General features: G+C 41.9%; 1 protein-coding gene across 4 annotated transcripts in view; it reads right to left on the bottom strand.

Annotated features, from left to right (window-relative positions):
• Positions 1 to 14,986, bottom strand: part of asxl1 (ASXL transcriptional regulator 1) — a 109,912-nt gene that overhangs the window by 87,733 nt on the left and 7,193 nt on the right. The window contains exons 2-3 of one of the 4 annotated variants that reach the window (XM_068048367.1): positions 8,692 to 8,774; positions 7,678 to 7,680 (exon numbers count right to left, since the gene is read on the bottom strand). The exons of the other annotated variants lie outside the window; for them this stretch is intronic. Of the exons in view, the coding sequence (XP_067904468.1) occupies positions 7,678 to 7,680; positions 8,692 to 8,774 (86 nt within the window). The remainder of the gene's footprint in view (positions 1 to 7,677; positions 7,681 to 8,691; positions 8,775 to 14,986) is intronic. 4 annotated transcript variants of the gene reach the window in all.

The following is a 14,986-nucleotide window of genomic DNA, read 5'->3' as shown; positions in this document are numbered from 1 at the left end:
ATTCAACAGACCTGCAGATTAACCAATACTTCGCAATACCCTACTTTCCTAGATTTGCTAACTACTATAAACTTCCAATGTCCAATATACTTATTTCATACCATAAATTCCCCAATGAATTGCACCATGAACACAATATGAGCCAAAAAAAAAGCTTACGTTTTCAGGGTTAATTTCAAAGTAGAGAACTAATTTTGTTTTAGTTTGCTGTTCATGGTGAAAGCATGCACAGAATCACAGAATTGTTACATCACAGGAGGCGGCTATCTGGCCTGTTGGGTCTGCGCTGGCTCTCCGAAAAAGCAGTTACCTAATGCCACTCACTGGCCTTCTCCCATTGTTAGTTTTCAGATAACAATCCAATTCCCTCTTGAATGCCGCAACCATACTCAGGTAGTGCAGTCCAGATCCGGACAATTTGCTGCATAAACACATTTTTCCTCGTTGCTATTGCTTCTTTTGCCAATTACCTTAAATCTGTGCCCTCTTGTCCTCGATCCCTCCACCAATGGGAGCAGTTTTTCCCCTATCTACACTGTCCAGACCCCTCATGATTTTGAATACTTCTATCAGATCTCCTCTGAACTTTCTCTTCTCCAAGGAGAACAGTCCCAACCTCTCCAATCTATCATGTAACTGGAACCATTCTAATGAACCTTTTCTGTCCAACACCTTCAGATCTTTCCTAAAGTGTGGTGACCAGAACTTGACAATACTGCAGTTGAGGCTGAACCAGTGTTCTTTCCAAGTTTAACGCAACTTCCTCGCTTTTGTACTCTGGCCCCATTAATAAAGCCTAGGATCCTTTGCTCCATTAAATATCTCTCTCAACCTGCCCTGCCACTGTCAATGATTTCTGCACATATATACCCAGGTCCCTCTGCTCTTGCACTCCCTTTAGAATTGCACACTTTATTTTCTATTGTCTCTCCGCATTCTTCCGACCAAAGGTGAACCACTTCACTTCTCTGCAATTGAAATTTCATCTGCCACTTGTCTGCCCATTCTGTTTATGTCCTTTTGAAGTTCTAAACCAACCTAATCTCAGTTCACAATGTTTCCAAGTTTTGCATCATCTGCAAATTTTGAAATTGTGCCCTGTACACCAAGGTCTAGGTCATTTATATATAATCAGGAAGAGCAAAGGTCCCAACACCAATCCTTGGGAACTCCACTACAAACCTCCTTCTAGTTCGAAAAATATCCATTAATCACTCATCTGTTTCCTGTCACTCAGTCAATATCGTATCCATGTAGTTACTGTCCCTTTTATTCCATGAGCTATAACTTTGCTCACAAGCCTTGTGCGGCACTTTATCAAATGCTTTTTGGAAGTCCATGTACACCACATAAACAGCATTGCCCTGATTAACCTTCTGTTAGCGCATCAAAAAACTCAAAGCAAATTAGTTGAACATGATTTGTCCTACACAAATCTGTGCTGGCTGCCCCTCATTAACCCGCATTTGCCCAAAGGACTTTTCATTTTGTCCCGAATTATTGTTTCTAGAAGCTTTCCCACCAGCAGGACAGAAAAACCAGAGGTGGCAGTACAATGGTACAGTCAGGAGTGAGTTGCCCTGGGAGTTTCCAGCATCGACTCCAGATCCCATGAAGTCTCATGGCATCAAGTCTAACATGGGCAAGGAAACCTCCTGCTGATTACCACCTACTGCTGCAGCCCACCCTCCCGCAACCACTCAGCTGATGAATCAGTACTCCTCCATGTTGACCACCACTTGGAAGAAGCACAGAGGGTGGCAAGGGCACAGAATGTACTCTGGGTGGGGAACTTCAATGTCGATCACCAAGAGTGACTTGGTAGCACCATTACTGACTGAGCCCTAAAAGGCATAGCTGCTAGACTGGGTCTGCAGCACTCAGTGCAGGAACCAGGAGTGAAAAACATACTTGACCTCATCCTCGCCAATCTACTTGTCGCAGATGCATCTGTTCATGGCAGTATTGGGAGGAGTAACCACCGCACAGTCCTTGTGGGGACGAAGTTCTGTCTTCACATTGAGGTGCCACCACCACCATGCTAAATGGGATAGATTTCGAACAGATCTAGCAATACAAAACTGGGCATCCATGAGGCGCTGTGGGCCATCAGCAGCAGCATTGTACTCAACCACAATCTGTAACCTCATTGCCCGGCATATCCCCCACCCTACCATTAGCATCAAGCTGGGGGGATCAACTCTGGTTAAATGAATGAAAGTGCAGAAGGGCATGCCAGGAGCAGCACCAGGATTACCATAAAATGAGGTGTTAACCTGTTGAAGCTACAGCCCAGGACTACTTGCGTGCCAAACAGCATAAGCAGCATGCGATAGATAGAGCTAAGCGATCCCACAACCAACGGATCAGATCCAAGCTCAGCAGTCCTGTCACATCCAATTGTGTATGGCGGTGTACAATTAAACAATTAACTGGAGGAGGTGGCTCCACAAATATGCCCATCCTTAATGATGGGGGAGCTCAGCACATCAGTGTGAAAGTTAATGCTGAAGCATTTGCAACCATCTTCAGCCAGAAGTGCCAAGTGAATGATCCATCTTGGCCTCCTCCTGAAGTCCCCAGTATCACATACCAGTCTTCAGCCAGTCCAATTCACTCCACGTGATATTAAGAAACGACTGAGGGCACTGGATACTGCAAAGGCTTTAGGCCCACACAACATTCCGGCAATAGTACTGAAGACTTCTGCTCCAGAACCTGCCACGCCCCAAGCAAAGCCGTTCCAGTACAGCTACAACACTGGCATCTACCCGGCAAAGTGGAAAATTGCCCAGGTATGTCTTGTACACAAAAAGCAGGACACGTCCAACCCGGCCAATTACCGCCCCATCAGCCTACTCTCAATCATCAGCAAAGTGATGGAAGGTGTCATCAACAGTGCCATCAAGCGGCACCTGCTTAGCAATAACCTGCTCAACAACGCCTGGTTGCGGTTCCGCCAGAACCACTCAGCTCTACAGCCTTGGTTCAAACATGGACAAAGGAGCTGAACTCAAGAGGTGAGGTGAAAGTGACTACCCTTGATGTCAAGGCAGAACTTGACCGAGTATGGCATCAAGGAGCCCTAGCAAAACTGGAATCAATGGGAATCGGGGAAAACTCTCCGCTGGTTGGAATCATACCGAGCGCAAAGGAAGACAGTTGTGGTTGTTGGAGGTCAATCATCTCAGCTGTAGGCCATCACTGCAGGAGTTCCTTAGGGTAGTATCGTAGGCCCAACCATCTTCAGCTGCTTCATCAATGACCTTGCTTCAATCGTAAGGTCAGAAGTGGGGATGTTCAGCACCATTCGCGACTCCTCAGATATCGAAGCAGTCCGTGCAGAAATGCAGCAAGACCTGGACAATATCCAGGCTTGGGTTGATGTGGTGCGAATGTTACTTGCCACTTAAGTGCCAGACAATGACCATCTCCAACAAGAGAGCATCTAACCATCTCCCCTTGACATTCAACATTCATTGCTGAATCCCCCACCATCAACATCCGGGGGGTTACTATTGACCACAAACTGAACTGGAAAAGCCATATAAACACCATGGCTACAAGAACAGATCAGAGGCTAGGAATCCTGTGGAGAGTAACTCACCTCCTGACTCCCCAAAGCAAATTTGAAAGGCACAAGTCAGGAGTGTGATGGAATACTCTCCACTTGCCTGGATTGGTGCAGCTCCAACACTGCAGAAGCTCGACACCATCCAGGACAAAGCAGCCAGCTTGATTGACACCCCATCCACAAACATTCACTCCCACCACAACCAACGCACAGTGCGTACCATCTACAAAATGCCCTACAGCAACGCATCAAGGCTCCTTCGACAGCACCTTCCAAACCCACAACCTCTACCAACTAGAAGGCCAAGGGCAGCAGATGCATGGGAACACCACCACCTGCAAGTTCCCCTCCAAGTCACACACTATCCTGCCTTGGAACTATATCACCATTCCTTCACTGTTGTCAAAATCCTGGAACTCTGACAGCACTATTGGCGTACCTACCCCACATGAATTGCAGTGGTTCAATTTGGCGGCTCACCACCACCTTCTCAAGGGAAGTTAGGGATGAGCAATAAATGCTGTCCTAGCCAATGCCCACATCCCATGAACTAATAAAAATAAACTGTCTGGCCTGTAGTCACTGGGCTTATATTTACACCCTTTTCTGAACGAGGGTGCAACACTTGCAATTCTCCAGTCCTCTGGCATCACCCGAGTTGAAGCAGGACTGGAAAATTATGGCCAGAGCCTCCATAATTCCCACTCTCACTTCCTTCAGTATCCTTGGATGCACCTCATCTGGTCCTGGTGCCTGATCAACTTTAAGTACAGCTAGCCTATCCAATACCTCATCAATTTTAAGCCCTTCAAATGTCTGAATGACCTCCTCTTTCACCATGACCTGCACAGCATCTTCTTCCTTGGTAAATACAGATGCAAAGTATTCATTTAATACTTCAGCCATGCCCCCTACCTCAAAGTGTAAATCCCTTTTTCGGTCCCACTCCTCCTTTCACCACTCTTTTACTATTAATGTGCCCATAGAAGACTTGTAGATTCCCATTTATATTAGCAGCCAGTCTCTTTTCATACTCTCTTTTCGCTTTTCTTATTTGCTTTTTCATTCCCCACCCCTGCACCACTGAACATTCTATATTATGCCTGGTTCTCAGTCGTGTTACCATCCGATATCTGTCAAAAGCACACTTTTTCGTCTTCATCTTAATCTCTATCGTCATCCAGGGAACTCTGGACTTGTTTTCACTACTTTTCCCCTTTGTTGGAAAATATCCTGACTGCACACGAACTCACTCTCCTTTGAAGGCTGCCCATTATTCAGTTACCATTTTGCTGCCAACCTTTGATTCCAATTTATCTAGGTCAGATCTGTTATTACTCCATTGAAGTTGGCTTTCCTCCAGTTCATTATTCTTACACTGGATTGTTCTTTGTCCTTTCCCATTGCTAACCTAAAATGTATGATACAATGGTCGCTGTCCCCTAAATGTTCCCCTACTGACACTTGATCCACTCGGCCCACCTCATTCCCAAGAACCAGGTCTAGCAGTGCCTCCTTTCTCATTGGACTGGAAATATACTGTAGAAAATTCTCCTGGACACATTCTAGGAACTCTTGACCCCCTCTGCCCTTTATCCAATATTGACTAGGATAGTAGTAGTGTAAAGAGCCCCATCATAACCACTAATTCTTGCACCTCTAATTTCCTGGCAAATTTGCTCCTCTACACCTTTCTCGCTGGTTGCACCTTTTTTTGTTCCTCAGCTCCAGCCAAACAGATTCTGTCCTTGCACCTCTGGGACATAATCTCGCTCCAGCACTACAAAGTTCGCCTTAAATCAAAACTGTCACCCCTCCTCCTTTTCTAACTTTGCTGAACACCTTGGTATCTAGGAATATTTAGTACCCAGTCCTGCCCTTCTTTGAGCCAGGTCTCCATTCTTGCCACATCAAGCTTCCACATGGCTATCTGCACATGCAGCTCACCAACCCTGTTTACCACACTCCACACACATACATGCATAGTAACCCTAATTCAGGCTTTACTTACCCTCTTACTCTGACCCCACCTAATAGCTGACTATTTCCTGCTCTAGTGCAATCTGTCTCTCTCAATTCTCTGTACACCTAGGTGCTTCTCTCGTAATATCTCCTAGTTCCCACTTCCCTGCCAAGTTAGTTTAAACCCTCCCCAATAGCACTAGCAAATTGCCCGGCAAGGAAATTTGTCCCAGCTCTGTTCAGGTGCAATCCATCCAGCCTGCACAGGTCTCATCTTCTCCCAGTGGTCCCAGTGTCTTGGGAGCCTAAAAGCCTCCCTCGTGCACCATCTTTCCAGCCACACATGCATCTGTTCTATCCTCACTTGCACGTGGTATCAAGAATAATCCAGAGATTACTATTTTTGAGATCCCGCTTACTAATTTCTTACCTCGCTTCCTAAACTCTGCCTGCAAGACCACATCCCTCTTCCTATCTATGTCATAGGTACCAATGCGGACCATGACTGTTAGCTGTTCACCCTCCCCTCAGGGTGCTCTGCAGCCAACAACATCCTTGACCCCGTCACCAGGGAGGTTTCACACCATCCTGGATTCACATCTGCGGCACAGAAGCACCAGTCTATACCCCATCAAACCACATATCACTATTGCTCTTCCAGTCTTGTGTGCCCTCTTATACAGCTGAGCCAGCTGGGATGCCATGACCCTGACTCTGGCTGCACTCCCCAGACGAACCATCACTTTCCTCAGTATACAGAACTGAATACCGGTTGGAGCGACTGGCACTCAGGTTTCCTGCATGATCTTCCCGGCAGTAACCCATTCCCTCTCTCCCTGCACACACGTATTCTGGGACCAAGTAATCGAATGTTTAGACCAATTAAAGAAACCCACATGAATGAAATCAATGTACCTAATATGTGTACATTGACATGCCTCTGAAGAGGTTTTTTTCCAAGAATAAGGAGGAGTATTTGCTTTTGTGAGGATGTCAGCACAAAAAGCTAACATGATAATGGAATGCATTGTATTACATTAGGAATGTGATGGTTTAAGGAAGCATCACAAATTACTATGTATAGAAAGTTGCAGTTGCTATTGGGCATACATCATTTGCCACCAAAGCATTCCTATCACTGCAAAGAATTTGCAAATTACCATAATGTTCTACACAAAATTTTACCCTTGTAATTTGACAATAATTTACACAAAACTGTGTCTATCTGTATATGTTTGGCTTAATTAGTGCTTACCTTCTGCAGCCATTGCATCATAAAACATGGACATGAAAAAAGAAAAAAAACAATTAGTTGCCATACAATTTTTATTCCTGGAATAAAACATACCATAGAAAAACAGGGACACTAATCTATTAATAATTTACTGAATATAATGTGAAATTAAGTTAGAATTTAAATGTAAAAGGCACTAATACCCCTGTTTAATTCAGAAGCCCAAGACTAATCATTTAAAAAAAAAATTCTTACATTAATCAATTTTAAAACATTTTGTTCTATTTCTTTGATTTAATCTGATTAAAATCTGTAGCATTAAGACAGAAACCAAAAAATGTTTAGGTAGAGATACTGAGCTCATGAGTGCAAGAGGCTCATTGAAAATTATATGGAGATTAAAATTTTCGTTAACTGTAAAGATGAATTTGCAGAACATGAAACTTAAAACTCCAATAACACATTAACCACCAAGACCAACACTGATTTGTGATTTTCATGCACAGAGCTCTACAATCCTCAAAAAACCAGTAAGGAGTTCCAGAATCCCACTTAATAAAACAGAATTTGGCAACCACCATAAACTGAAGGCTTTGGGCAGAAAGATTGTCCATCTACCTCGTTTGTCTACACAACAAATGTCATTGCACTTCAGTAACTAACCACACATGAACCATTTTGACAGGTCAGAGACATCTTTTAGGCCCTATACCAATGCATGTATTTGTTTCTTGTTCCTTTTTCCTTCCCATCAATGCACAAATAAAGCACAATTGCCTGCTAAAATGGAAGCGAGTCAGGCTGTAATTGGCTACACATATAGGGCATCAGTACATAACTGGCCACCCAAGTGAGGCAAAAGGCAGAAATGAGATAGAAGACTGAATATTAACTGTGTTTTGATTACCTCCTTAGAACAAAATCAAAGATTGGATGAAAAAAAAGATTTCAAGTCTTCTTTCTGCCAAATGAATAAGCAAGTCTTCGAAATCAATTGGAGTCGACAGACCAGCAGCTCCAGTTACAGAGAATGCTGAACTCTCATTCCAATAGCTGGGATTCAAATTTCAAGCAAGACTGACATTTAAGCTAAGCCATGGATGGGTTTTTATTACTTATTGATCTGGTCACTGGATGTAGCTTTAGGCTTGACATTGCCAACACCCTCCTTGTTATACGTTGCATAAACTCCTTCTCATCCAAAACCCTGGACATATGCATCCTTTCCCACACTGAGTTCCACTCACTCATTATCCTTGTCCGAAATGACCTGCACAGGATCATTGCATTGTATATTAAATTCTCATCTACAAATCTCTCAATGACCTTGTTCCATTCTACTTGTGACGCTCTCCAGCCTTGTGTCACAGTCCGTGCACCATTGTCTTCCACCTCTAGTCTCCTCCCCTTCCTTTGTGCTGTCAGCAGTTCTGCAGCCTTTTAACCTTGCTCACCATCACCTTCGCTAAATGCTTTCTTTCTCCCCTCCCTCTTTCAAAGGCCTAATCGAAACCCATCTTTTTTTAAAATAAAAAAAAAAAGACTTACAACCAACCTATTACTGATCAGCATCTTGTTCTCTTTGATGATGTACCCACCTTGGGGCCTTTAATAAGTCCCAGTTATTTAATCTACTATTTCAATGGAGGAAATGTCAAAACACACTTGGGACATCAGTGATTTAAGATACAGTGCCAATTGACTAGTGACAGCATGAGAGGAAAACAAAAAACTTTTCAAGTTATTTTTGGGATTCATCTCTAAAATGAAACAATGCTCCTCAAAAGATTTCCATGTATTACTGTAGGTTACAAGGGGAGACTAGGTTAAATAGGACTCATCCCTGCATTCCAACTTAGCATTTATACTTGGAAAAAAAACCATCAACATTCTCCTAGCAAAACCATTCACCACAACTGACCTCATTTCTTTGAGTCCTTCAGTCTCTATAACGTGCAGGATCTGTTTGGGGGTCATTGGAGCATCGGAGTAATTTTCCAACACCTGTGGACAGATATGTACTGAAATCCAAGTCAACCATTACCTGACAGCACAAAAAAGGTTGAAAAGAAAAGATCATGTGCAGCAATATACATGTAGTTTCTTTAATCCAAAGGACTTTAAGCAATTACTGTCAGTTTGCAGACTATGGTCACATTACTGTTTATTAAAATATAGTTTTTTTTTTAGGAAAACCCTTTGATATTTTCTGAAAGCTGAAGACAGAAGAGAATTCATTGTACATCAAAATGCATAGTGCACTAAAATCATCTCTTCAGTCATTATATAGTTAAAACAAAGCCAGCTTTTAAAATTTAAAACAGGTCTCCAACATAGAGTTCATCACCTGTCCTTTGATTGGAGATAAATTCACCAACACAGATACACAGGAATACACTTTCATTTCTCCCCTCATGATAACAGCAACATGTGCAAAATGTAGTCTCCAGTAGGACAGGCAGTGGCAATGCTCTGGTACTTTGCCCAAATAACCATTTTTCACCTACAAGCCAAAGTAGTGAATGGTACTAGACTGTTTTGTGAGCACGCCTGATAAATTTGCGTAATCCTAACCATCATGTAATCCAACTTTACAGCTGTGGTCACAAGCTAGTAATCCTTGGCTAAATTTCCCCTTCCTAGCCCAGGGATGCTGAAGCCCACAGTAATTTCAGGATTGTCATCCCAACCTAATTTATGCATCCCTGAAATACTATGATTTACACCTGGAAGCTTCCTAATCTGTATGGCACAGTACTATACTGTATGGTGGAACAACACTTGAAGCCATCAAGAAAACCAAAGTCTCATTTAGATAAGTAAAAATTTCAATAATGTATCTTCATGCAGCTTCTGCAGATGTTTAAGTATAGATCAGGGCTCAAAACACAAGTTTAGAAGGTATTTCAAAAAATAAAATTAGAACTTTCCAAAAGCAGATACCTTTATTACTACAGCTTTAGCATGCTGACTTCAAAAATGCCAACAGTCTTGCTATTCTAAAACTTACATCTCAACTTTTGATAAGGTAAATACTCAACACCAAAATGTTTAGCAACTTGCCATTATTTTGCATCAGAACACAAGGCTGTGTTACAGGAAATAGTGCTAACAGCACCTGGTCTAACAATTCACAAGCACTATAAATCATTCTAACAGCAGTAATATTGAACAAACTTAATTAAATTCTATGTGCCTTTTGTTTAGCCTGACTGTATCTAGATCACAGTAATTGGAGACATGCAGAACAAATACAGGGTGGGGGAGAAAGTAGAGCTTAACTGATAGTCAGTTTCCCTTATAAAAGCAGTCAATATTATTGACCAAGACTTTATTTTTATTTTTTTTTTCCCCCCCCCAGAGATACAGCACTGAAACAGGCCCTTCAGCCCACCGAGTCTGTGCCGACCATCAACTACCCATTTATACTAATCCTCCACTAATCCCATATTCCTACCATATCCCCACCTGTCCCTATATTCCCCTACCACCTACCTATACTAGGGGCAATTTATAATGGCCAATTTACCTATCAACCTGCAAGTCTTTGGTGGTGGGAGGAAACCAGAGCACCCGGCGAAAACCCACGCAGACACAGGCAGTAACCCAGAACTGAACCCGGGTCGCTGGAGCTGTGAGACTGCGGTGCTAACCACTGCGCCGCCCATCAACTTCTGGATGTTAGTAGCAAAATTGTCAGGGAAAAAAAAACTGTGGATTTGACAGCTCTTGGCATAGCTGTGAAAATGACAAAGTTACTCAAGCAGAATCTTGTGGGTTTCATACCCTCATTTCTGCAATATAAATGCTTAACAACCAATATTTGGGTTCTGATCAAAGGTCTCCACTTAAAGGTTAATCCATCCTTTCTCTTTCAGATGCACCTATGTATATCCAGCATTTCTCTTTTTTTTTATAAAAGTTTATCACCCCTCCCCACAACCCCTACAAATACAAAGATGTTCACTGACGTTGCATCCTGATGCAGTGAATAAACTATATATTATTTCAGAACATACATTTACATCAGGGCTACAAGACTGTTACTGCAAAATATCCAGTCTCAGCAACATCACAACATAAATAACCCTGACTGGATGCGGTCATAAGTCGCATTTAATGGAAAGTACAGGGTGTTTGTGATACGAGTTGTGCAGTCAGGGGAGGCCCCAAATACAAGTGAGGTGCTTCCCCACAGGAATAGGGGAAAATATATATGCACACACGTCACCCACCTGGATGAACAAGACAGAGACAATATGTAGCACCAAACAACGTGCACAGTAAGACAGATCAAATGGATTGGATTATTAAGAATCCAATTTTAAAACAGGTTGGAAGGGTTAGTCCTGGTTTGCAATATTCAGTTACACAAGTAGACAGTCTGCATTTCATTAGCACCATTGTAAAGAAGCATCAGACGATATTTCATTATGCCTCCACTGCAAATTTAACCCAACGTCGTGCTTTAAGAACAGCAGTTTAATTTGTCCTGCATAGCTGAAAATTAAAATTCTCAGGGTGTAACTTAAGCAAACACATAAAATGAGTTTCATTTGCTTTGCTTGAAAGAAGCATCACTTTTTTTCTCCTTTCAAAGAACAAACTTAGAAAATTAGATTTTTTTAAAAATGGAGAAAACATTTTAACTCACAATCTCAGCACCAAATGTTGCCAACAGGACAGTCAGTCTGCAGTGAGGCATGTGGCTCAGCGAATCTCTATTAATCTGTATACTGACTGCTCAAAGCATGCCTGACCCATGAGTCACTGCCAAAAAAAAAATTAATCTTCAACATTTTTCTACATTTTCTGTTTTTGGGTGTTGCAACACCAGTAGTTAATTACAAAATACACAAATCAGAAAATAAATGTTTAAAAAGGTCACAAACTGCCAAATTTATTTGAAAATGTAGTTTGTTGGAAGGAAGCCAGGAAGAGGGTAGTGAAGTATTCATCATATTCCAGACCGTTTCAGTAACAGATTCAGTGCTTGATTACAAAAAAAAAATTCACAATTGCATATGGTTCCAGTTACATTGTTTGTGCAAAGTAAAATGCCCAGATTTGTTACTTCAGATGTTAAAAAAAATCTGAAACTTCAAACGTTTCATGAAAATGTATTCAATTCAGCTAAGGATAACACTTATGTACACCAATCACTTATCACAATTTTTTTTTCTCTGGCATTGTTTCCTACAAGTCAGAGGATATACTATCTTAGAAGGGCTGGAGAATTATACCATGTACTGCTTAGTTTATTATTCTAATGCAAAAATGGGGCTAGATGTTAAGGTCATATGGTGCAATTCTTGCACCTTTAAATTAATTTGAAGCTAATTCTTCAGTAGCTCCTTTGTACAATTAGAGCTCACGCCACATGGTTTTTTTAAACTCAATAAAAAGTATGACAAATTTGCACAAATGACACCCAAATTTTGCATATTGAAAAATGTCCTGCTATACATATCAGATTTCCTATTTTGTTGCTTGTGACAAATAGAATGAAAAATTCTTCTGTGATTTTCAAGGGGCCATTCATAGCAGGTTACATATGACAAATGAAACAGAATTATAAATTTTAGCACAGAAACTTATTTTGTGAAGTGTTCTAAACGTCTACGGTAATTGATTTTATGTTTACACAGAACTCCAAGGCAATAATCTCTAATCTACACAACAGCAACATTTGGAAGGATGCCATTATTCAAGTTTGAAGGGAGGTTCTGAATTTAAAATGTGCCAAACGTTCCATTTAAGTATCTTTGCAAAGATATTTGAAGATGTAAATGAATTCCTTATTTTCTTCAAGATTTTATTCCTAGTTCTTCCCTATAAAAAGCTACTTCCCAAATAGTCTGGACAGTAAAATGTTAGCAAAGATCTTTTATATAATTATATTTCTTCATCCACCTGCTGCTCATAAAGAAAATATCGTTGCTCGAAAAACAATCAAAATATTGAACTTTGTTTGACATCTTACAAATCCAGTCCCTTTTTTTGCTCTTTGGAGATATAAACCATTCACCTCCCCTCTTTTTTTCATTACAGCAAATTTCTGACTTGTAAGCAAAGGAACATTCGTGTTCGTAAAAAATAAATCCAGCAGTAAAATGTAGGTACAGTACCAAGATATTGCTGGGGGGGGGGGGGTTTTGCAGGGAGAGGGGAGGTATACTTTCTAGCTTTCTGTTTCAGAACACACATTACTCAGCAGGGAATTTACACTATTGAGTCTTAGTTATAAAAAATCATCAAAATTATACATTGGAATAGTAAGAGAGTGACTACAATTCATTTATTGCCCTTCTCAAAATTCACAAGTCAAATCCGTAATACTGTAAAACTCGACTTCCAGAAAAAAATCACTTACAATAAGCTGACAAATACACATCTACAGACAGCACCTATGGTTCGTCTCATGGCACATTAAGCCCCAAATTTAGACATAGAAAAACCATACCCACCTACTTCCTACTTAAAAACTCCACCAACACCCCACCCCCCGCCAATAACAAACTTTTCTGCACTGGTCTTTAGCTGCAATGTTATAAAGCACATATAAATCGATACAATAAATAATCCAACAATATATTGCTCAGATATAACAGCAATACACTGTTTCAAGAGAGAGACAGCTACAGCTCAAGAATGATGGAATCAGCCAAAGTAATGAAATATTAAAATAAAAGACATGATCAATTGATAAAATTTACATATTAACTGATATTTCATGGTAATACCCATGGAGGAGGAAGAGAATGAGTTTTTAAAATATGGGCATTATCAACTAAGTGCAACATAATTGTGACACCTACAAACTGTAAGTGTGCCAAAGGGGAGGCGATGGCATAGTGGTATTGTCACTGGACTAGTAACCCAGAGACCCAGGGTATTGCTCTGGGCACATGGGTTCAAATCCCACCACAGCAGAAGGTGGAATTTGAATTCAATTAATAAATCTGTAATTTTAAAAGCTATTTAAAAAGCTAGTCTAAGGATGGCCATGAAACCATTGTCGATTGTTGTAAAAACCCACCTGGTTCACTAATGTCCTTTAGGGAAGGAAATCTGCTGTCCTTACCTGGTCTGGCCTACATGTGACTCCAGACCCACAGCAATGTGATTGACTCTTACATGCCCTCTGAAATGGCCTAGCAAGCCACTCAGTTGTACCTAACCACTACGAAGTCAATAAAAAGGAATGAAACAGGACGGACCACCCGGCATCGACCTAGGCACTGGAAACGACAATGGCAAACCCAGCTCTGTCGACCCTGCAAAGTCCTCCTTACTAACATCTGGGGGTTTGTGCCAAAGTTGGGAGAGCTGTCCCACAGACAAGTCAAACAACAGCCTGACATAGTCATACTCACGGAATCATACCTGAGACAATGGCCCAGACACTGCGGTCGTCATCCCTGTCCCACTGGCAGGACAGACCCAGCAGAGGTGATGGCACAGTGGTATACAGTAGGGAGGGAGTTGCCCTGGAGTCCTCAACATCGACTCTGGACCCCATGAACTCTAATGGCATCATGTCAAACGTGGACAAGGAAACCTCCTGCTTATTACCACCTACCGCCCTCCCTCAGCTGATGAATCAATACTCCTCTATGTTGAACAGCACTTGGAGGAAGCACTGAGTGCAGCAAGGGCACAGAATGTACTCTGGGTGGGGGACTTCAATGTCCATCAACAAGAGTGGCTTGGCAGCACCACTACTGACCGAGTCCTAAAGGACATATTCTGCTAGGCTGGGTATGCAGCAGGTGGTGAGGGAACCAACCAGAGAGGAAAACATACTTGACCTCGTTCTCGCCGATCTGCCTGCCGCATATGCATCTGTCCATGACAGTAGTGGTAGGAGTGACCACCGCACAGTCCTTGTGGAGACGAAGTCCCGCCTTCACATTGAGGAAACCCTCAGTGCTGTGTGGCACTACCACCATGCTAAACGGGATAGATTTCAAACAAATCTAGCAATGCAAAATTGGGCATCCATGAGGCACTGTGGGCCATCAGAAGCAGCAGGATTGTACTCAACCACAATCTGTAACCTCATGGCCCAGCATATCCCCCACTTTACCATTACCATCAAGCCAGGAGACCAACCCTGGTTCAATGAAGAGTGCAGGAGGGCATGCCAGGAACAGCTCCAGGCATACCTCAAAATGAGGTGTCAACCTGGTGAAGCTACAACATAGGACTACCTG

The sequence above is a fragment of the Heterodontus francisci genome, chromosome 16, assembly GCF_036365525.1.
Source record: "Heterodontus francisci isolate sHetFra1 chromosome 16, sHetFra1.hap1, whole genome shotgun sequence".
Lineage (NCBI taxonomy): Eukaryota > Metazoa > Chordata > Chondrichthyes > Heterodontiformes > Heterodontidae > Heterodontus > Heterodontus francisci.
The sequence above is the reverse complement of the archived record's forward strand: the minus strand, read 5'-3'. Positions and strand labels throughout refer to the sequence as shown.